The sequence below is a fragment of the Anguilla rostrata genome, chromosome 13, assembly GCF_018555375.3.
Source record: "Anguilla rostrata isolate EN2019 chromosome 13, ASM1855537v3, whole genome shotgun sequence".
NCBI lineage: Eukaryota > Metazoa > Chordata > Actinopteri > Anguilliformes > Anguillidae > Anguilla > Anguilla rostrata.
The window spans coordinates 20,210,051-20,234,724 of NC_057945.1; the positions used below are offsets into that span (position 1 = coordinate 20,210,051).

Genomic DNA, 24,674 nt, shown 5'->3' on the forward strand with positions numbered 1-24,674 from the left:
CACCCTGTATAAATTATAGGTATTACAACAGGCTACAATAATGAACGGGCTAGTCTCTCACACACGTGTGCTTAAAGGTTAAGACCGGGCTACTCAACTCCAGGTCATGCAGGGCTCATTGTCTGCAGGTATTTGCACCTGCTATGCACTTGGGGTAACACCACTTGGGGTGTGTCCCAATACTCGAAAAATGTGTCCTCCTCCTCCAATACCACCTCATGTCCTTCGTGCCTCAGAAACCAATCTTTGTGTCCTCCCTCCCTCCAGTGCCCTAATATTGGAGGAGACGAGTGAAGCAGCTTCAAATTCGACTCCTAGCCCCCTGGCTGAATTATCAAACGTCTCAAAACCTTACTGTATCACGTTTCCACAAGCTTGCCCATCTCTCTTAGCCCAGCTTTGTTTTCCAAATAGTTTACAGTATCACACTTAGCATAATTTTGCATTTTATTGTACAATGAAAAGCTTGATATCAGCTGTATTGAAAAGCCTTTTTTTTTTTGATTTTAGCAGATGTAAAAGAGAGAGACTTGCATTCTGTGGAACAGCGCACCCTGCTGGGGATGCCAACTACACAGCAGAGAAATCAGCATGCCCAGGCTCACTCAACCCATGCATGGCAATCATGGGTACTGACAAACTGGTCAAGTGCAGCCCTGCTCTTTCAGCTAAAAATGTAAGGAATAATTTTCACTGATGTGAATAAACTAAAAGATGAAACTCTTGATTTTATTCAGTTTTTTTAGTCTGGTTGTTCAGTCAAAACACAGAGTGGGTTATATAACAGAATACATATATAATGTTTTTGAAAGAAAATAGACAGCGTATCACAGAGCTCATGATAAGCTCTGAAAATCTCATACAATGAACAGGACCTTCTCCTGGACCTCTAAAAACCACAAATTGAAATGGAGCAACCACAAGCAAATAAATCTTGAAATCTTGAGCTGTCACTAATTTATATTTCGACAAACTTGTCCATTCAAACATAAAACACCAATACAGTACCACAGAATAAATGGGCCACTGACGATGAGCCACCAATTTGAATGACCTCAGATCAGATCCCAGCTAAAAAAAATTTTTTTAAAAAGGTTCCAGTATTGTGATTTGTGATTGAATACTCACATAATACCACACAGTAGCAGACAGCACACGCGCACACACAAACACACACACACACACACACACACAAGGATGTACACAAACATATCTACCGTATCCAGTGATCCCTGTGAGGCAGAATATTTTACGGAACAGTGATCAGCTTTGAGAAAAAAAATTGAAAACTACTGAGATCAAAAGAGGCCAAAAAAGGCAGCCAAGAAGCCACTGAGAAACACATGGATACACCTGCATCAAAGGCTCCAGTATCTCCAGCCAAAACAATCAAAACACAAAATGCAAGTAGGCCTAAGGCTAACCTGCAGACACGAATAAAAAAAACATGTCTGTGTGTTATCGAGGACACACTCATCCCAAACTCCCAGTCAGATACAGAGAGGACACTTTGGCAAAAGAAATTCTACCAGGCTAAAAAATAAAAGTATAAATGCCAGGAACAATTTTTCTTTAAAAAAAGTTAAATCTATATACAATATACATAAATGTACCAGGGATCCAGGATTTGTGAGAAACATAATTCATAGGGTCTTTGATTTCCTTTAATTCCCCCCATGCCACTCTTCACCCCCCATATCCCTGATCCAAACACTATTTATACATCTTTTTCGCATCCCCGCCCCCTGGCCTAAGCCCGGCCCCCAAGGTCACACAGCAGTGGGGCAGCGGTTGTTGAAGAGCTGCTCGATGACAGAGCTGTCAGCCAGTGTGGACACGTCCCCCAGGTCCCGCTCGTTCTGTGCAATCTTGCGAAGGACACGGCGCATTATCTTCCCTGTGCCGGGAGACAGATTATAGGCGTCAGAGCAATAATAATAATATCTCTAAAACAATACTTATGGTAAAAGGCATGATGATGCCAAGGTATGTGGTGCCTGCATTGCATACAGTAACAACTCGCCTGGTTACCAATACGATGGAGCCACGGCCTATAGCAAGCACTCCGGTTTCGCAGTCACACATAATTGTAGCTTCAGTATAAATTTGTATGTAGCTTGGCTACTTTTAGGCTTGCAACTGGCAACATTGGTACCGGCAGAACAACAGGCTAGCCCCCTTGGCTAAAGCAGCTGCATCTGAACCACACCTCACTGGTCCTTGGGAGTGAAAAGCTAGAGCCACATGAAAATTCACAAGGAAAGTAGTGCAACTTTGCTGTTTGTACAAGCTGCTTTGGACTTACTTGAACGGCGTGTTTTTACTTTGGACCAAAACCTCCCAAATGGCCCTATAATAGCCACTGTAATGCTGGCAGGTCATTGGGAGCATTTAAAATCAGCAACCAATTTCAACCCAAAAACCAGCTGAGGTGAGTTCAATATGTAACTGAATGCTACAGTATAACTGACCATTTAGGCACTGAGTAACAATGAAAACCTACTGTGCTCCAAAGGCAGAAGTAAACACCACTGACTCAACACACTTCAAAGATTCAGAATCTGATTGTGCCACTGATGATGTCATCTGTGGTTTTAAAATGGTCTCAATGGCAGCAAGTCATGGCCAGTTTACCAGATCTTGTTTTGGGGAGTCCGGGAGCGTTCTGCATGTAATCCGGGGTGGCGATGGCCCCAATCTTCTCTCGCACTGTCAGGCAGAACACAAGAAAATATTCAGGATATTATAATATAAAAATCCCTCACAGGAAAGCATGCATTACATCAAAACCTAAACGGTGAGCAAGGTCTCCCCCTACTGGATGAAGGGGAGATGAACAGACTGAGGACTAATCAGAACAATGCCAAAGCCTGCCTCAAGTGATGTGTGCACGTGGACAGGCACGCATGCACGCACACATAGATCAGTGCAGCTCAGAAGGAGCACTTAACTGAAGAGGAACTGGAGGACGGAGTGTGGCACAGTGGGTAAGGAACTGCGCTTGTAACCGAAAGGTCGCAGGTTCGAATCCCGGGTAAGGACACTACCGTTGTACCCTTGAGCAAGGTACTTAACCTGCATTGCTTCAGTATATATCCAGCTGTATAAATGGATACAATGTAAAGTGCTATGTAAAAAGTTGTGTAAGTCGCTCTGGATAAGAGCGTCTGCTAAATGCCTATAATGTAATGTAATGTAATGTAATGAAGACTCTGCAGCACAGAGGACAGGTAAGGTCAATGGAAGGACGATGATGTCACTGACCCTGTTGCTTGAGCTCTGTCTCCAGGACAGATGTGTAGGAAACCCCATCTCTGAGTGTGACGAAGCAGTACAGGCTCTCCCCCTTCACCGGGTGTGGTCGGCCCACCACTGCAGCCTCCGACACGGCAGGGTGCTCCACCAGCGCAGACTCCACCTCCGCCGTGCTTAACAGGTGCCCTACACCACACGTATACACACAGTTACACACACACAGAGTGACAAATACATAGTCACGCACACACACACACACACACACACATATACACACAGTTACACACACACAGAGTGACAAATGCATAGTCACGCACACACACACACACATATACGCACAGTTACACACACACAGAGTGACAAATACATAGTCACGCACACACACACACACATATACGCACAGTTACACACACACAGAGTGACAAATACATAGTCACGCACACACACACACACACATATACGCACAGTTACACACACACAGAGTGACAAATACATAGTCACGCACACACACACACACACATATACGCACAGTTACACACACACAGAGTGACAAATACATAGTCACGCACACACACACACACACACACATATACACACAGTTACACACACACAGAGTGACAAATGCATAGTCACGCACATCACACCACACATATACGCACAGTACACCACACAGAGTGACAAATACATAGTACGCACACACACCACACTATACGCACAGTTACCCACACAGAGTGACAAAGTACTAGTCACGCACACAACACCACACCATATACGCACAGTTACACACACACAGAGTGACAAATACATAGTCACGCACACGCACACAACATATACGCACAGTTACACACACACAGAGTGACAAATACATAGTCACGCACACACACACACACACATATACGCACAGTTACACACACACAGAGTGACAAATACATAGTCGCACACACACACACACACACACACATATACGCACAGTTACACACACACAGTGACAAATACATAGTCACGCACACACATATACGCACAGTTACACACACACAGAGTGACAAACACACAGTCACACACACACACGCATACACAGTTACACACACACAGTGACAAACACACAGAGTCACACACACACACACGTATACATAGTTACACACACAGAGTGAAAAACACACAGTCACACACACGTATACACACAGTTACACACACACAGAGTGACAAACACACAGTCACACACACACGTATACACACAGTTACACACACACAGAGTGACAAACACACAGAGTCACACACACACGTATACACAGTTACACACACACAGAGTGACAAATACACTTACAGTCACACACACACACTCGTATACGCACAGTCACACACATACAGAGTGACAAACACACATACAGAGCCACGCACACACACACACACTCGTATACGCACAGTCACACACATACAGAGTGACAAACACACATACAGTCGCGCACACACACACACTCGTATACGCACAGTCACACACATACAGAGTCACACACACTCGTATACGCACAGTCACACACATACAGAGTCACACGCACTCGTATACACACAGTCACAGACATACAGAGTGACAAACACACATAGTCACGCACACACACACACTCGTATACGCACAGTCACACACATACAGAGTGACAAACACACATACAGAATCACACAGACACACACACATGCACATACATGCACACACACACACCTGAGACGTTCAGCATGTCATCTATTCTGCCAGTAATCCAGAAGTATCCATCCTTATCCCGTCTGCAACCTGCAGGTACAAATACATCAGTCCCAGCCCACATCAGGCACTGCCCCCAATTCATTCACAGACCCCATCCACCACAAAGGCCACACCCTTCTCACCCACAGACAAAGATACAGAACTTTTTCTGTCCATCATTTTCTCCCCACAATCCTACCATCTCCTGTGACATAGTATCCAGGAAACTTCTGGAAGTATGTGGCCTCGAACCTCTGCTGGTTTCCATAGACAGTCCTCATGATGCCCGGCCAGGCCTGTTTGAACACCTGAGTGAAGGGAACAGAACGGCACTAAATTAAACTGCGCCACAAACCTCCCACAATCCTGCTCTGCTTTTCCCTCTCCAGTTAACACTGGCCAACGCAGACAAGACCAGGAAAACCAGGCCCACCATCAACAAAATGAAATACATAAACCTACGCTGGGCTCCCCAACCCTGTCCCTAGAGATCTACTGTTCTGCAGGATTTCACTCCAACCCTATCAAAACACACCTCATTCAAAAGCTAGAGATCCTGTTGCTAAATGGAAGAATCGGGTGTGCAAAATTATGGTTGCAATGAAAAAGTATAGTAGACCTCCAGGAACAGGGTTGTGCAGCCCTTACATAAATTAATGAATACATGAATACACAATGTAAAAATGATTGAAGTCTCATTACCAGGTAACCGTCGCTTGGTCCTTCCAGCTCCTCCCCTGATTCATTCAAGATGGCGGGAACAACCCCGAAGAAAGGAAACGTCTAGAGACCCAAACACAGGGAATGGGCTTACCCACCAAAGCAGACCCAGAACACGGGTTACACACGGAATAAGAGTAATCAGGCAAAATACAAATGCCATAAAACAATTTTTCATTAGGAAAAAAAAGACTTTATAAAGTATCTGTTAATGAGCCTAGCTACTGTATTAAACATAGTTATATCAGGCCAGTGTGCTAGTCTACAGAGAGATCAGCCAAAGGAGATCACATTGCACTTTCCAAAATCCAGTACCAGAACATGCAACTTGGGGCCTGCATCTCCAAAACTGTATGAGGATATAGTCTTTCATTTTTGTTAGGAAACCAATACCACTATGAAACAAGTAATCCTGATGGGTATCCATTTAGCATGAAGAGCAGTAACACGATGGTGCTGTAGACTGTTATGACTAGGGGGGAAAGCTGAAATAATATGTTTTCAAAAAAAGCAGAACTCACAGCCGATCCTGGCTTCATGGGTGTGGCAGCGGGCAAAGGGGTCAGCACATGCCCCCCCTGAGGGAGGAAGAGGAAGAATGACCTCATTAGTATATCCAAAAGCTCAAACCCATGACCCACAGTTGACCCTTTCTGAACTATTACCTCCCAATACAATGTTCTGAATTCTGGACCTTTATTTTCTTGCTATTTGTACATCTTCTCATTTCCATCTGCACAGTGCATCATTCTAAGAAACTCCTTATGATATTCAATACATTTACAATTAGGTGGCGAATGACCAATTGAGCCTGCTAGTGGAAAGCTAGGAAAATTATTTCCAACCCTTAAAATGTCTGAATGAAACCCCTGGAAAAACAGTGGAAGTGGGATGCAGAAAAGACTACCTCAATACTCATGAACATATTGGCAAAAACAGGCCAGAAGCTTTAAAAGGTAGTCTGAACTCACCGTCTCAGTCTGCCAGTAGGTGTCCACCACCGGGCACCTCTTCTCCCCAACCACACTGTAGTACCACAGCCAGGCCTCGGGGTTTATGGGCTCTCCAACTGTACCCAGCACCTTCAGGGAGTCCCGCTTGTATCTGGAGATACAAATACAAACTCCAGCGGTTTCACGGTTTTCAGTGATTTCATTTATCAGATTTCCTACCTGATCTTTCTAGTTTTAAGGGCCCTACCATTCAGCATCACTCCCCAGTGAGTGCGGGACTCACTCAGGCTAACTGGTGCCATACAATGAGACTCACTCAGGCTAACCGACGCCATGCACTGAGACTCACTCAGGCTAACCGGCGCCGCAATGAGACTCACTCAGGCTAACCGGCGCCGCAATGAGACTCACTCAGGCTAACCGGCGCCGCAATGAGACTCACTCAGGCTAACAGGCGCCATGCAATGAGACTCACTCAGGCTAACAGGCGCCATGCAATGAGACTCACTCAGGCTAACCGACGCCATGCAATGAGACTCACTCAGGCTAACTGGCGCCGTGCAATGAGACTCACTTCTGCACTGGAGCGCTGCCGTACTTCATCAGCAGGCGGATGGCCGTGGGCGCAGTGTAGAACTTGGTCACCTGGTACTTATCCACCACCTCCCACAAGCGGCTCGTGTCTGGGTATGTGGGCAGGCCCTCAAACTGCGAAAAGCAACGACAGGTCATCACCTGACCACATAAATCACCCATATTCACACACATACTGTGCTCGTGCGTACACACACACAGACACACACACACAAGTATATGCACGTGCATGTACACAGTTTCCGCTGCCCTCACCAGCACGCTAGTAGCCCCATTGGCCATTGGCCCATAGGTGATGTAGGAGTGGCCTGTTATCCAGCCAATGTCAGCTGTGCACCAGTACACGTCGTCAGACTGGTAGTCAAACACCAGCTTGAAGGTAGTGGCTGTGTACAGCATGTAGCCACTGACAGTGTGCAGAACACCCTGGGCAAGCACAAAAGAGGGAGGTACATCAGTGCTTTTCTTTACAGTTCAGTCAGTGCCGAAACATTTACCCACAAATCCAAGAGAGGGAGGGAGGGAGAGGCAATCAGAGAGCAGGAGAAGAAGAGGAGGGAGCAAGAGAGAAAATGGAGAGAGAGACAGAGGTAGGGAGGCAGGCAGACCTGGCTAGCCAGAGAGAACAGGCTGTACTCACACCATTAGCAGAGACAGCTGCCCATTCTGACACAGGAACAGCAGGGGAAACCGGTTCCCACGAAACCCCTTAATTAATCCCAAATAAGGATCGGCTGCATTACAGACTGCCACGTCTTGCCAGTTAGTTTTTGTTGTTACACTTGCGTACAAAATTTACTGCTTGAAAAAATATCACTTAACAGCTGGGCACAGCGGGCTACTTTGAACTGATACGATTGTACTTCAAATAATAATTACCGGAATTTAGACTGGTGTTATCGGTACATTTTAATCGATTGAATTTGCATCATTTGAGACAATGCTTGTTTGCAAACAAGAAACCACTGAAATGACCACGATAATCGTCTTTTGAAAAGGAATGACAAGGCAGTAAAATTATAATTGAATGTGGTTCGCCCCACCATGCTTTAACTCTGGTAAGGGCATTAAGCAACGCAATGCCTGCTGGGTCAGAACTCGCTTTTAGGCCAGCACTTTAATTTTTTCATTAATGAGGGAGCGTCGGAGGGCCGAACAGTCTCTACCCCTCACTTAAACCTGGCTCACTCCGTTCTGGGACAAGCCTTGTACAAGACGGCGGCTCTCGTGCACAAGGAAAACGAGCGTTAGTGTGTCGGCAGAGTGACCAGGAGGTGAACTGGAACAGAGTGAGAGACACAGAGACAGGGAGGAGGGAAACAGAGGCAGATGGAGCAATGGCAGAGGAGAGACGGAGCAGCCGAAGCAGAACCTTGGGTTTTCCGGTGGAGCCGCTGGTGTAGAGGATGAACAGAGGGTCCTCAGACTCACACCACTCTGGCTCACACTCGTCTGAGGCCCCGCCCACCAGCGTGTGCCAGCACAGGTCCACCTCCGGGTTCCAGGGCACCTGCATGCAACACAGAGCTCAGAACATGGAACTGAAAACTCCAAAGAGCAGAGAGAGGGTCCAACACAGGCACATTGTGTCACTGTCTTTCTCTTCGCTCACACTGACTGGCTTCCTGTTGGGGGTGCAGCTGTATTTGAAACAGGGTGCGGGTACTCCATTTCAAATCTGACCTCCTTTTATTGTTTCTTTTCTTTCCTTAAATATGACATTTGCATTGCTTTATATTTGACCACAACAAACGGCTTGCCAAAAGCTTGTATCCATTTGCTTTAAAACATGGGGACTATGAGAGAAAGCAGGGGAAGCAATGGGTGAGGTTTTCAGGGGTCAAGATAACAAAAAAAAAACATTAACAGAACAGAAAATAATTGCTGAAACCACCACCGCAGGCAAGTTGACAAGAAAAACAGCAGTCCCCACTGGTAATGATGTTAGTGATGCCGATGTAACATGCAGGGAAAATGGTGTTAAAGGCAAATGAGAAAAACAAAATGTGGCAAGATGGTTAGAACACACAGACGACATCCTGTGTACATCAGCACTGGCATTGAGGGGAAACCCCCAGAGAGACACACCACCCCTCTACACTTAATGTCCAGTAAAATACCAGTCAATGAGTCAGGTGGGTGGGAGGAATTATGCATCATGGGTAGAGTTCGGGAACTTCTTTTTTGCAGATTCTTCTGTGAAGGTTTTTTTTTTTGAATGTATTTATATTCATACCAGTAAAACAAAAAAACCCAAGTACACTGCATTTTAAATATTCTACATGGATGTGTCAGATTAATGAAAAGCAATGTATTAATTATTAATTATCTAAGTCCATTTTTGATTAACATTTTTGAGTCAACTCTCAGGATGACAGTAGCGCTGATTTTTAAATTATTTTCCAGGAAAAAACATCCAGTACTTTCATTTTCACAGTCACATGTGAACACAAATGCAGAAATCTGCACTTTTAAACCAGCTTGATTTATGTTAATACAGCGAAATGCAAAAAACACCGTGAAATATGGGGAGATGTGATTGGCAGAAAATTGACTGAAGGAAATCTGATTGGCTGAAAGGTCACAGCCAGGCACACCCATCCTCAGGTGTTTCCCTGTGCTGACCCACTCAGCCCTGGTTTGGAAGGACTGCCACCTCAGCCAGCCAGTTACCCTTCTCCTACAGACCTGACTGAACAACCTTAGAGTGCAGCACCCAATCACACATATTCAGGACTGTTGCAAGGGATCCTGACTAGATGACGCACGTGCACATGACAATAAAACATGTCCCTGCCAAACATTTTAACTTTCATTGCTCCCAATACAATTTAATCAGATAGTTAAACTATTCATTTGTTAAATGGATATGCCAAATTCTCTACCCAGATTATTTTCTCCCTCCTTTGGTACAGAGACAAAGAGCACAACATATTGGCAGGACAAGACCCCTTCCCAAAAACAACACTGCAGAAAGGTTTTGGAAATATTTGTTAGCGTTAGCAGCGCAGACCAGGATTGAGCAGTTCTACAGGTGAGACTGTGAGTGACAGAGACAAAGAAAGCTACTAATGAGTGAGGAAGTATGGGGTAGGGTTATGTTCTGTCAATTACAGACTCCTAAACCACATAAAAGACTGCCCTGAAAACAGCAAACGCCTGATTGGTTGGAATCAGTGATTCACTGACGGCACATTGTACTCTGCCCTCCCATATATCTAATCAGACAGCTGTTAGCACCAGCAACAGTTAAGACAAGGTTGTTAAAAGTGAAAAAATAAAGAAACATAAATATGCCTAAAATGCATAGAAGGAAAGGAACCTTGAGGGAATGCTGGGAAATACCTGGGGCTTGGGGTGGGTTTTCCTTACATTTTCTCTGGGTCTCTCCTGCTAAAGGGTCAGTTAAAAGATTACAGGAATGAACAGTGCTGTTGTACTGATGAAAATCAAAGTGGTGGACAAACCAAAAAAACAAGAATGAAACCCACAAAATTATATTTGCACATTCTGCAACAAAAATCATAAATTAGCCCAATGACAAAAAATACAAACAAACAGAAAGAGAAATTAAGGCTGCACACAAGTTAATCATTAATGGAAGGTGCTTTAAAAGCAATTCCTTTTTTACCAGAAGAGGTGTTAACCATTAACACTAAAAAATAATCCCTGTTAAAATGAAACAATGTGCATGACTTCAGAATATTTTTTTAACCAAGTTTCCACCCAGCCTAGACCAGTAGTATCCTTTCACTTCACCAGACAACACAGCAAAACTTGTATTGTTATTGTTGTTGTTATTATTACATTATTGTATCTGTCTGCTTTAAAGACAATAGGCCAACACCAGGGCTACAGAAGATAACCACAAACAATTTTCTGATTGCTTGGTCATAGAAATCAAATCAGCACCAGATGCACATCACTGCTGGTGCTTACACCACACCCCAATACAGCACACCTGATGTAATTAAACCTGGTTGCTATAGTGACAGCAATATGCTACTGTACTTGTGTGACTATATTCTTGCTTAATTCTCGCTATTACAGCATTGGTGGTACACAGAAGTATTATGATATACATTAAACCTGACTACTATATTGATGGTGTTATGCTGCATTAAGCCTAAAGTAAATGAAACTTGTGGCTATGGCATTGGTGATATGATGCATTACACCTGATGTACATTAAACCTTAAGAATGTAGCGATGGTGGGACCGCTCTCACCTGCAGGTCAGGGCAGGGCCGTTTGGCAGGTGGAGACTGGGAGCCGGGTTCTTCTTTAGACAGGTGCTTCAGCACAATGCACTTCTGAACCGACACACCCCTGCAAGACACACAGATCACAACATCCAGGTCAATCTGCACTAATGTGCACGAGTGAGTGAGATAGTGAGTGAGTGAGAAATTGATGGCTTCATCATCCATCCATTCATCCATCCATCTCCATCACTCACTCGCACATTATCACTCACGCGCGCGCGCACACACACACACACACACACACACACACAAATGTAAACAGGAGCACATGTGCAGTAAATAATGCAGAACTAAGTTGTTTTCTCTCTTACATGTCCGTGCACTTTTGAAGAGCATCATCAGCAATCACCTTCAGGCTGACCAGCTTGTCTCCTCTGTAAAATCCATCTATGAGGAAAACAAACCACAATCTACAGTTACATTCACTTTAACTCAACTCAGGACAATTTATACATTCAATTAAACTTTTCCCAGGACAGTATTTATATACAATTTAAATGAACCCAGGATGATATTTACATCCAAATAACCCAGGATACTCATATTTAACTTAACCCACAGCATTCATAAAAATATTCAAGAACAAATGTTTTATTTCTATTCCAGGGCTCCAAACATTGGTAGCACTACTGCCAGTAAGTTTTTCCAGTAAGTTTACTGGCACCAGTACAAAATTTGGCCGCACCCAAAAATCTGTCACGGCTCCACACAAATGGGTATTCAACTCTTTTTCCGTTCCATCACATTTTCCATTTAAGCACAGCACATGCAAATAACCGCTAAAGCAGGAATAACATGAAGCTCATCATCTGACACTGGTGTTATGTTGGGCACATGAGACACAGGTGGAGTGGGCACCATAGGCTTAACATCAGTAGATTTCATACTGAAAAAAGAAGCACGCTTCCTTTTATGTATCTTTGGCTACTAGCAGTGATGGTATCACCCATCATGCAACGAGCTCTGTCCAGTCCAATGACGGGCACTCTGGCTTTCAGTGAGTCAGATCATTTGGCTCAGCTCTCCAATAAGAACCAGCCCTTTCGGCTCCCAAACGGCTCTTCGTTCAGTAGCACTTCAAAAGTTAGCAATAGTTTGACCTATGTAACAGTTTGCACATGTATAATTTAAATTCTTCAATGGAATCTTATTATCTACCTTCCAATTACCAAAGTAACATTATTTTGCGTTGCGTTTGTTTTAAAAACTATGTAGATAAATGTAAAAACAGAAAACTATTTTACCTGTGAAAATGACCAATGAAAATGTTTGGAGGCACTAGGCAGATTTTTACTTGCATGTGGGTGAAATGGTTGCACCCTGGAGCCCTTGGAGGTGCTGTGGGGTCTTGGCTGTTTCTTACCGGCAGTGATTAGGATGCAACACTGTGAGTCCATGATCCTGTCGAACAGAGATTCTGCTGAAAATCCTGCAAACTGGATGACAAAGAAGAGATTCCAATTAAGAGCAGGCCCGAGGTCGGCAAACTCTGCATCATCTCCCACTAGCAAGTCATCAAGTGAAGTATACAAGTATGTGCACATGTAGGTGCATCTGCGTTTTATATGTGGGCATGTCAGGCTGTGTGTGGGCAGGGCCAAGTTCTCACTCACCACAATGGAGTGGACTGCCCCAATCCGAGCGCATGCCAGCATGGCCACTACCAGCTCCACCACCATTGGCATGTAAATGGAGACACGGTCACCCTTCTTCACCCCTGAGAGACAGAGACACACACACACACACACACACAAGATACTCCTTAATCACACACATATTACAATGTGCAGACACTGACAGAAATCACTGCACATTCAGCCCACACACCTTGGGGGGGGGGAGGTCCACAGCACAGGGAGAGTCACACCGCAACATACATTTCCACATTACCCACATCATTACACCTGTGCCTCATAACACAGGACCCACGTTAGACCCAGGTGATAGGGTTGCTTAGTGTAGCGTGCTCATCCATATTAATGCCCAGAATTTTGGATGAGGATTTCAGGTGTCCACATACTTTTGGCTATGCAGTGTATGTTAAGTTCACATTCCATTTTATGAGAAATTCTTGATTATCAGTGATTTACTGTCATATCAATTTGATATACTGTGGTACCAAAGTTGGTGTCAGTATTGAAGTCAAAATTTTGGCATGAGAACATTACCAGGGGCTATATATAAACAAAGCATTTCTGGGTGCTGTTGAATTCTCATACTTGCACTCCTCCATTGAATGAGAAATGGGGGTAAAGGCCAGGCTCCACAAGCTCAGTGATAATTGTCGGTGAGCTCTGAATGGGAACATACCCAGGGACTTGAGGACGTTGGCGAACCTGCACACCTGCTGCAGCAGCTCACTGTAGGTGACAGTCAGCTCGTCCCCTGGCTCATTCCCCTCCCTGTAAACAGACACACAGGTAGAAATGAGAGCAGCCAAATGCAGATACACTTCACTTTAATGCAGAGCGGGACTGCAGCTAGCAGGCCCAGCTACACCGAAATTCACATCTAAATAAGAATATTCAAACACTCTTAAAATGCATAAATCCTATCTCAGACTATGTAGAATACACATTATAAATATGCATCTGACCAGCACACTCCCTCATTGTTTTTTCACAACTTGGAAAAAAACTCAGTATACAGCAGAGCAACAGAGAGATGTGGCAAGATGGAACAGTACAACAGAATCAACATTTCATTTCCGTGCATGTCTCCCCCTCCCTCTCCCACTCACACACACAGACACAAGGAAGTCAAAGTATTTACGAAACAACCTGCCAGAGTTACGCTATTACGAGTGCAACTACAAATTTAATAAAAACAATCAGAAGTAATTTCATCATAGGGCTGCTCGATTATGGCAAAAATCATAATCACAATTATTTTGGTCAATATTGAGATCACGGTTATTTAACACGATTACTCAGTGACTTTGGAAACATTACATTACATTACATTATAGGCATTTAGCTGACGCTCTTATCCAGAGCGACTTACAACAGTGTAACCAAACTCAGGATCAAGTCCACTTAAGTCCATTGAACAAAATGCAGATAAAGCCTTTACTATGGTAGCATACAGTAAGGAGAAACAAGATAGTCTGAACCAAAAAATTTTTTTTTTTTTTTTTTTTTTTTTTTTAGTTATGGGAGGGGGTTTAGGGAAGAGGAGAGAGGTACACAGAGAAGAGGTACCATCATGCATTTGTTGAACTTAAAAAAAAAAACATGTCTTTTAAACAGCGAATTTCCTTGAACTTTAAATATAACTGAATTTAACTAAACATGCCACAGCCTGCCTGAGAGTGAGTTTGGGCTTTCAGAGAGGGGCGAAAGCGCACTGCTGTAAAGGGAAGGGGTGCGCTGGATTTATAACACAAGACAAAACGAGAGCATCATTGCGAAACGGAATGAGGCACAATAGTTTTATGTTGATTGTCTTGTTTTCATAATCGTTGGAAGCAAAATCATAATTGAAAATAAAATTTGATTAATCGCCCATTTCATCAGTCAGTCTTCAGATGCATTCATTATTGATAGTGTAGTTGTTTTGGTCAGTCAATATCGATAATTAAGACAGAGTTCATCCTCAGTAAGTTGTCATAGGACCAGAGCCATTGACATAAGTTCCATTTGGGCACGCTCTGCATTACTCAACACACTGGGCCAGAACGCAAGCTGCCTCCTTATACAGACTGACCAATGACAGACCTCTACAGCCTGACACGATAAGTGACCTCTACTGCAAGACTGGGTGCTTCTAAGCCCCCTCAATCTGAGGGACTTCTAAACCACAAGAAAAGGTGACCTCTATACTAATTCAATCTGGCTGACCTCTAACAGACAAGGCTGTGTGACATCTAACCTGGCACATTAGACTCAGTCAACTTTAGACAGCCTTACTGAGTGACCTCTAAACAGACTGAGGGCAAGATCCAGTAAGAGTTCTGAAGGAGTGGGATTTCCAGCGACAGTGTGTACAGCAAGAGGTAATCCCACACAATCAGCCCAGACCAGCCGAGCGTTGCCCAAATTAGAGCATGTGGATGGGTCACCGGAGAAAGGAATCGGTGAAAGTTGCAGTTCACTGACTCCTTTCAACGGGCTGTCTGTGATCTGTAGCGCAATGTGACATAATCACCCAAAAACTATAAAATGTGCAAGCACGGCCCCTCTCATTCAGTTTAAACACAGAACACAGTGTGGCAGCTAAGGCCGCTCTCCAACAAATGGGTAGATGGGAGGGTTAGGGTGCTTCAATGCATTAACTATTATATAAAAGAGATCTTTTTAAAAATTATATCCATTGTGTATCCTTGAGGAGCAAGTGCCTTTTAACCCTCTGGCAGTTCCTGGAGTTTTTTTTATTATTATTTCTTCTCAAAGGGATGGGGAGGAGAGTGCATTATTGTTCTGTGCTAAAGTGCAAACTTAATGTCCTGTTTTCCTACAAAATGCCTGCTTTGGAAGCCCCAGCAGATCTATCAGAGAGGAAGAGAGAGGCAGTAATGGCAGTCAGAGGACAACTGAACAAAACCAAGGGTTATAGCAGGGACTGTATTTCAAAGAAAAGTAAAAGCTATTCTACCAACACATTCACTCTGGGGTATTTTCAGAAAGGAAACCCAGGGAGGGCTTGACAGAGGTGAATTTACATGGATTTTCACAATATTCACTTTGGCCAAGAAAACTCAAAATTAAGCTGAAGATACAGTATAACTAGGTAGTATACAGGCACAGACACAGACACGCACACACGCACGCACACACCCACACACACACACGGCTTCACAGAAATAACAGCTATATTTATACTGGAGTCAGGCATCCCAGTACACAGCTCAGCTGAGCATGCCTAAGATCCTGCCCTTTGTGTCTGATAGCCTACACCAGTCAAGAAAAGGAACGGCCAGATCGTTCAACAAAACAAGACTAAAAACTGCACAAAATTAGCATTCATTTCACTGAACTCCAGGCACAATTGGTGATTTGTCCTTTTACAAAGGCACAAGGCTCAAATTCAGTCTGCGCTCAAACAAGTAACACATTACTCCCTGCCCTCACGTGATAAATTGTGTGGTCAGATGTTAACAAAAAACTAAAACTGAAAATTGATTTGATAACTCCAAATTTATCCTTTAAAACAAGGCCTTTAGTCTGCGTAAAAGAAAATCTCCATTTTCCACTCAACCACGTGCTGCTCTGTGTTAATGATTTTTACTTTACAGCTATATACTGAACAGTGTTGTACCTATTCAATTAAAGGCCACATAAGCAAATGCATTTTCCCTTTTTACAATTCTCGAGAAACGTCAGGGCTAACAATCAACATGGTTTGCTTTCATTGTCCCTAGCCAATCATTTCATCTTACAATTCTAACAGTGGCACAGTATCAAAACTTGATATGCGTCTTGCCAGTTCGTTCCTCTAAATTACACTATACCAGTGGCACTGAAGTGAATCCTAAACTACTATAAAATAGTTTGGGTGGTGGTAACTGAGGATGCGGCACATGATTTGCCCACTGACGACCAGCAATCCGGAAAACTTTTATCAAATTTTGTGCGCACAGTATTTTGACTGACAGGATAAGTAATGCACATGGCTAAGCAATGAAGGTCAGGCAGTGAGCACGTTAAATGACAAAGGGGCAGAGCAGTGGTGGAAGAAGGGACAGTCCGTGTTAATCGAATCAACCCCATTTAGTTCAAATTAATCATGTTTTATAAAATCATTTGCACTTCTTTCCATTATTCATTTTGCTGCTAGTTTAACTGCTTGTACTTTCACCACCTCAATTTTTCTCAATTTTTTTTCCTTGTTACTTCCACTGCTCATACAAGCATAAAGGACACCCGTTCCCAATACACAACAATTTTTTCTGAAGCAGTCTTCTGTGGTAATCCCAAAGAAAAAACTAAATTAGAGCCTTTCTGCAAGATTACCTCCAGGTGTAACACAGTTTCCAGCAGCAGAAAGGGCAAGGTTTACTTAGTGACATGCATCTGGGGACAGGAAGCTGATTATAACTCCTGACAAGATAACAAAAGCGTGACCTTTAACCTACCACCCTGTCCTCATAAAAAACAATGTGTACCCTGCATGTTCTGAGCTCTGAATTACAAGCAGAGTCCTGCCTCTCTCTCAGCTCCTTCTGATAACTTTGCCTCCCGATGTGGCCCTGAGCGTGCAGCATCTCCAGCTGTCCCAGCTCACTGCCTCCTACAGCACAGCCAGCCACCATTCAGGGCCAGGAGGCTCTTTGTGGCACAGAGCCTGCTCACAGTACAGACTTCACCTGCTCACTCCTGCTCACAGTACAGACTTCACCTGCTCACTCCTGCTCACTATACAGACTTCACCTGCTCACTCCTGCTCACAGTACAGACTTCACCTGCTCACTCCTGCTCACAGTACAGACTTCACCTGCTCACTCCTGCTCACAGTACAGACTTCACCTGCTCACTCCTGCTCACAGTACAGACTTCACCTGCTCACTCCTGCTCACAGTACAGACTTCACCTGCTCACTCCTGCTCACAGTACAGACTTCACCTGCTCACTCCTGCTCACAGTACAGACTCACCTGCTCACTCCTGCTCACAGTACAGACTTCACCTGCTCACTCCTGCTCACAGTACAGACTTCACCTGCTCACTCCTGCTCACAGTACAGACTTCACCTGCTCACTCCTGACACCTGCTCACAGTACAGACTTCACCTGCTCACTCCTGCTCACAGTACAGACTTCACCTGCTCACTCCTGACACCTGCTCACAGTACAGACTTCACCTGCTCACTCCTGCTCACAGTACAGACTTCACCTGCTCACTCCTGACCCTGCTCACAGCACAGAATTCACCTGCTCACTCCTGCTCACAGTACAGACTTCACCTGCTCACTCCTGCTCACAGTACAGACTTCACCTGCTCACTCCTGCTCACAGTACAGACTTCACCTGCTCACTCCTGCTCACAGTACAGACTTCACCTGCTCACTCCTGACCCTGCTCACAGCACAGAATTCACCTGCTCACTCCTGACTCCTGCCTGCTGACCATCCTGCTCTCCTCAACGCTGTGATGCCCTGCCCTCCTGAAGCAGCAAGAGTTGCACACAGTACAGCATGTGTCCCGTAAGTTCCCCATGTGCAACAGTACTGACATCACATCCTGAAACTCTCCACAGCCTCTAGACAGTCTAGGCCCCTAGAACTGGAATGGTAAGGTGTCATGGTGACCACTCTCTCTAGTCTCCTCCAGGGTGCATGACATCATCAAGTTCAACAGGAAGCCATTGGTGTTCTGGGCTCCACACAGGAAGTGCTGCCCCTGCCTGTGCTGTAGATGGAAGTTCACATGCAGCACAGACATCTGCAGGCTGGAGGGGAAAAAGCACTGTGAATGCACTGACGCACTCAAACACACGCGTGCACACACACACACACACACACACACTCAAAACTTTTGGAGGACAGCTGTACTTAAAGCACTTTTGATAATTGCAATACCCTTGGGGTCCTTCAAGGACACTACTACCATCCGGTAATAAACTACATTTAGACAGACAAAACGCATAAATAAAACAAATGTGTCTTTACTTGAAATCAATTCAGGAAATTAAGTGGCGCTTGTAAGAGCAGGCGTATAGAGCACTGGGAAAGGTTCCAGACTGAGAGGAGTCTGCCAGCACGCTGCCCATTAGCTGATTACCACTGACAAAAAGCCCCCGCATTCCCTATATATCACAACATGAGCTCAATGCTCGGCCATCATTTTTAAAAGCAGACGTGTGCAGTATCTAAAGCAAGGTACTCAGACTGGCTTCAGTATCTACTCAGCAAAGGTCATGTAAAATATGTAAAATTCAGAATGGGTGTATAAAAGCCAGGTAGACAGTACACATGTATGATAGTTCACATGACAAACAGATGGAATATAAGGGAATGGAGTACAGTAATAATAATAATAATGTTCTGCTCTGCTAAGCTCCTACACACAAACACACACACACACACACACACACAGAAGTATTGATTTGCACTACTACAGATTCCATAGACCCACCAGATAGTCATCTCTATATGTTTAACAGCAATAGTTCAATCTCTGCAATGTACAATCTGAATGTTTCAGCTTCAAAATACATCTTCTGTAAAAAAATAAAGGGCGTGACCAAGGATAATATTATGGCAATGGACATTTCATACGGTGGTACAGCACCAGAACCTCCAGATAACAACAGGAACCTGCTGCATTAAAGCAAAAAGGACAAAAAGATCATAGGAGCTGAGTATGAGTTGAGTATCTCTGCTCCTCCAGCTCACCAGTAGAAGGCCACTTTATCCCCCAGGCTGCGTTCGTGGACGTTGCGGTCCAGGACGTTGTAGCAGATGTTGGTGGTGGCTCCTTCCATGCACTTGACATAGATCTTTCCCTTTGTCACATCAAAGTTATAGTCCAGGAACTTCCCAGTGGGCGGAGTCTTCCAGAAAAAATCTTCCGCAATTTTGCCCCAAAAATCTGAAATAAAACAATGGTGGTGCAGATAGACCAAAGTCAAACTTAAGATGAACATGAAGATTAAGATTTCCTTCATTGTCCATTTTTATGAAAATTATTATTGTTGGACCTTTACATGCATGAAAGACATGACAACTTAAAACAATAGGTGCTATGTGCAAAAAGAAAAAATAACATTACAAATATATTCTGTAAATAAGTATCAATAACCCATCTTACAGTACTTGTACCAGACTTACAGTAATATAAAATAAAAACACAGAGGATCACCAGTGATAGTTTCCACACACTTAAAATACTGGCCCTCTTAACCAGCTCTGCATGGAGAACCAGTTCGGGTAGAGTTTCTGTTTTTGTTTTCCCTTTCCCTAAACTACCCAAGTACTTCCTGTAACTCCAACCAAACACTCTATATGCTTCTGCTTCAGGATGGGCCGAGTTTTATAAAACAGATTGCAAAGAATACAGAATAATGTTACACAGTCTTATGTCCCACAATAAATTCATACAGTAATTAATTATGGCCATCACTTTATCAGCATATATAATTATCAATTAGTATCATGGTACTGCAAAGAACTAACTAGATTATTGTAATGCCAATATAGATACCTGCAAAGGACACTAAAATGTAGGAAAACTTCAGCAACAGCTTGAAGCATCCTATTCCATGTTGGTATGATGGGTGATATCGGTTGCCAGTGATCTATACTTCTGATCAACACACCCATCAAATTCTAAATCTGCTAAAAATGAATTCAGCAATCAATTACGTTTTCAGTAATCCGTTTTTAAAAAAAGACCATGGTTGTAGAGGAAAGATAGAGGGCTTACTGTTCGCTGTATATTAATATTAATTTAAACGTTTTGCACATTGCATGTTTCAGTTTAACGAGGTGCTAACACCTCCCCGTTGCGATTGAGCAAACTGGGATAAACGCAGCCCAGAACGGGCTACTCAAGACATTTCCCGCTTTGACTGCTCTGATGTGTGCGCAAGGAACAATTAGAGTGAAGATATAGAAATGTGCTGTTTTATTGTTACTCATAAAAAAGGCAGCTACAAAATAGGGGATTTTACTTCCAGGCTGACCGACCATGGTTCTACTGGTCCGCCCAGGGCGGTGAATACTGAACAAGCATTCGAAAAAGTTGGATCGCTTTTGCAATTTCCTGATAAAGAAATTGGCGGAGAATCAAAATGTAACTGGAAACCCAGTGTAGTGGAGCATGGCAAATGCTCAATAAAGTACTACGTCTTTAAAGAGTTCCTTCACCAACTTCACTGGCATTTAGGACGGTATGAATTGGGAGTCGTCAAAATGTCATGTAACTAATAATAATAACAAAAAAATACCTCATTATTGAGATTTTTGTACGTGCACAATGCACTTCACAGACAATACTAAAACATGATGAAAACAAAGCAGGCACATAAATGTAGGAAGACGGGACAACAAAACCATGCCCTTGGGGCGTCAGGTGGCCAAAGTTGTCACAAAAATCCCCAAGAAATAAACCACTGACTAAAAAATGTCAGGGCACACAAGAAAACTCGCTTTAAAATACGCGGAAGGCAATTAAACAGTACATATCGTACATAACTGCATGTGCCCCGGTCGTGATCGCAGACTGGACTACGCCCCCTTAGCCTTACCAGGCAGAGGCGAATCAACAAAACAACGCTTGTGCTCACAGCGCATTTGTTGTCATATCGGTGGCTTGGAAGAACTCTCCACGAGCTCACTCTCTGGCAAAGTAACGCCCTAAAGAACACCAGTGTGTCTACATCGAAATAAACACTCTTGCAAAGAATACAAAAATAAATAACTAATAAATTCACTCACCATCTGGATTCTGAATTGACTTCAGGTAGAGCTCTTTGTACTTGTCAAAGTTAGGTACATGAGCGCGTTTTACCAGTTCTTGAGGTGCCCGATAAACATCGTCGTGTGGTACTTTGTCAGGGATCATTTTGCACCCGCTATGATACTGCCAGGTTACGGATAATAAGGTTGTGAAAGGGTGTTTAAAATGGGTCTAATATATCTGCCGCAAAACTGAGCAAAATAAAGCTTTTATCCAAATTATATTAAACTATACAGCAAACGCCACAATGCTAATATTCAAACTAAATTACCTGTAGCCTTTCGGTGTACATGTAATGTTCTGCCTGTTTAGCTTTCTGACGATAATGTATCAGCGCTGTATAGCATCAAGCCTCACTATTGTACCATGCGCTTACTGCAAGGTGCTCCAATCAACAGAAAAGGGTACACGAGCCTGTCAATGTCAGGTCAGGACAGAACCGCGGAAGTGGAGTCACCTCGCAACTAACGTCTGCTCTTGGTAGCCTGGCTAGCAACTTGATAAACTCACAACACTGAAAAACACTGGCTAGCACATCCCCAGAAAATTATTCTACTCTGGCACAGTGAAGTATTCTCTCTTTTCAAAATATCTGCTAAACGAAAGCCAGGCAATTATAATAGACTATTTGTCTACGACACAAAGGCTTTAGGCGTATAACTCAGAGGCTATCAATTCATTCAAATCACCATACGGTACACCCACGGTTCAGTATTTAAACTGGGGACGAGCGGGCCGTTGTTGTCAGTGTTCAAAGGTTATTTTCCAGAGCTACTCTGTAGCTAATTTCAAAGATAAAGACGCGCATGCATATGCAATAAGCCAAAACTGCATATTTAAAGGAACAGCGATAGTAACAGCCGCGCAGTTCGCCTCGTTGTGCTGAAAATCTTTACTGTTTGTCGCTCATTCTCGAATTCCCCCTCTTCTGCGCATTTCCGAAGACTAGCGAGAGCAGCAGGAGAACAGCTCGGCGCGTGAGGACAAGGGACTAGTCGGAGGGTTTGCTCTCACTTGGGCGGAACCTGTACGGTGTCGTCCAATCACATCTTACTTTGATAGGTGACGTTCCAACATTAAAAAAAAAAAAAACCTCTTAAAGCAACATAACGCCTGCAGCCAACAGCCTGTTGAATTCGGCAGGGCGAAAGTCCATTGATAGCCTTTATCACTTTCACCGTCTATATGCCATTGGTATCAAAATAAAATTATGGATTTAAATAATGTAGAATTTTAAATGCATAACTTTCTCATTGAGAAAATGCACCAACGGCATGCAGTACTTTCTGTTAAATGGTTGTAAACCACAGGTATCAAAATCCAGTAGAGGCCTACATTGTGTTTTTTTTTGGTGTGTTTCATCACCAGAGACTCAGTCGTTGGTTGACCAAATAATTCAGAGAGCATGGTAATTGCTTTAACATGGGAACATTGAGACATTATTCATTTAACATGAGTATATGTGCATAATAGGAGTATATGCAAAGTCAGTAGGATTACACCTGGGCTAGCCGTACAATGTGTATTAAATTGGAGTATGCAATGATCTAATGCACAATTACGTAGAATTGGTAATTGACTTTTGCTGAAGGCCTTCAGAAATCTGGTTTCAGTAGACTCATTTAAACAGTGCAATGTGTGGGCCAGTCTCCCAGATCAATGTGGCGAGAGGTAGCGGAATAACACTGGCCTTTATATGCAGGGCAGTCAGATAATCCTGTCCTGTCAGAGACGAATGGCTCATATGATAAGTGGTGCACGAAAGACCTGGTATGTGAAAACAGACCTTCCTCAGCCATTATAAAAATCCAATGCTTAGTCCCCACATCGGAAGATTCTGACAGGTCCTCGAAAGACCTTTTAAATGAGTATGTTAGTAGTATTTAGACTTATTTGAAGAATTTCAAGCTTTGCTTTGAATCATCTTCCCCAGAGGCAACATTGCTTTCCCCTCTGAGGACTGGCATGGCTTAGCCCATTTGTTTCCTTGCTCTGTGTCTTTTGTTGTGCAAATTTTGGGGGGAGGGCGGCAGACGGACCCCAACATAATCAGCTGGCCTGACTTCCTTTGAATGGGCAGGTCAAAAGGTCACACTCTTACTCATTTGCAACTTGACCTGACAAAAACATGTTGAAAAAGCAAACTGAAAACTAGTGAAGATTGAAGACTGTTATAATAATTTTTCTGCAGTTGTCACACGTTAATTTACAGGAGTTAGCAGTGGTCGGAAGATTGTAAAAACGACATATGTAATTTCTTATTCAACATTAATATGCATATGAAACAGCGGATAAATATTTTGTTACATTTAACGTATTAACCATACAGAAATATATCTCTCAACACCAACAAAGAAAGAAAAGCTGAGACATTAATATCAATCGTCTTAACAATTATTAAACTAACGGTCTCATCACAAAGCGTATTTTAATAAACTTGGCAACAATGACATTGCAACGTTCTTATCAAGCGTCTTTCGTAACCTTAGCAACAATGGAACTATTACATAGAATATAAATACATTCAAAAATATATTAAAGTTAACCACAAGAGGAAGTCAGCTACATATAATTCAGAAAAATCATATTCTAATAATACAGCATAAGAATACTTGCTACGCACATCCACATCCTCTGAATAAAAAACCCCAGAACTTCTGGACCAACATAATCGGTGTGACTAGGTGAAGGAGACCTTTTAATATACGGGGTGTAAACAAAACTGGCAACCTCAAAATCTCCCTCTGAATCTTCTAGG

General features: G+C 43.3%; 1 protein-coding gene across 3 annotated transcripts; it reads right to left on the reverse strand.

Moving 5' to 3' along the window:
• Window positions 1-708: 708 nt before the first annotated feature.
• On the reverse strand, window positions 709-22,927 carry LOC135237203 (acetyl-coenzyme A synthetase, cytoplasmic-like). 3 transcript variants are annotated; one of them, XM_064304053.1, is made up of 19 exons: window positions 21,895-22,927; window positions 19,852-20,047; window positions 13,832-13,923; window positions 13,135-13,238; window positions 12,885-12,957; window positions 11,833-11,908; window positions 11,486-11,585; window positions 10,603-10,647; window positions 8,630-8,767; window positions 7,513-7,683; window positions 7,238-7,371; window positions 6,682-6,814; window positions 6,232-6,288; window positions 5,693-5,773; window positions 5,190-5,298; window positions 4,970-5,038; window positions 3,265-3,441; window positions 2,635-2,709; window positions 709-1,897 (listed from the first exon to the last, which is right to left on the reverse strand). In XM_064304053.1, the coding sequence occupies exons 1-19, from the start codon at window positions 22,019-22,021 to the stop codon at window positions 1,770-1,772; spliced, it is 2,085 nt and encodes a 694-aa protein (XP_064160123.1). In that variant the 5' UTR covers window positions 22,022-22,927; the 3' UTR covers window positions 709-1,769. The 3 variants fall into 3 exon arrangements, with proteins under 3 accessions (XP_064160123.1, XP_064160122.1, XP_064160124.1); XM_064304052.1 differs by having other exon boundaries at window positions 10,603-10,650; XM_064304054.1 differs by lacking the exon at window positions 10,603-10,647.
• Window positions 22,928-24,674: the final 1,747 nt, after the last annotated feature.

Bases quoted from the DNA above. Each gene is read 5' to 3' on its own strand.
- LOC135237203 (XM_064304052.1), bottom strand. From the start codon at position 22,021: ATGATCCCTGACAAAGTACCACACGACGATGTTTATCGGGCACCTCAA. The intron at 7,684-8,629 runs GTTCTGCTTCGG...GTGCTTGCCCAG, and splicing joins GCTCCACCGGAAAACCCAAG to GGTGTTCTGCACACTGTCAG. The intron at 2,710-3,264 runs GTCAGTGACATC...TCTGCCTGACAG, and splicing joins GACAGAGCTCAAGCAACAGG to TGCGAGAGAAGATTGGGGCC.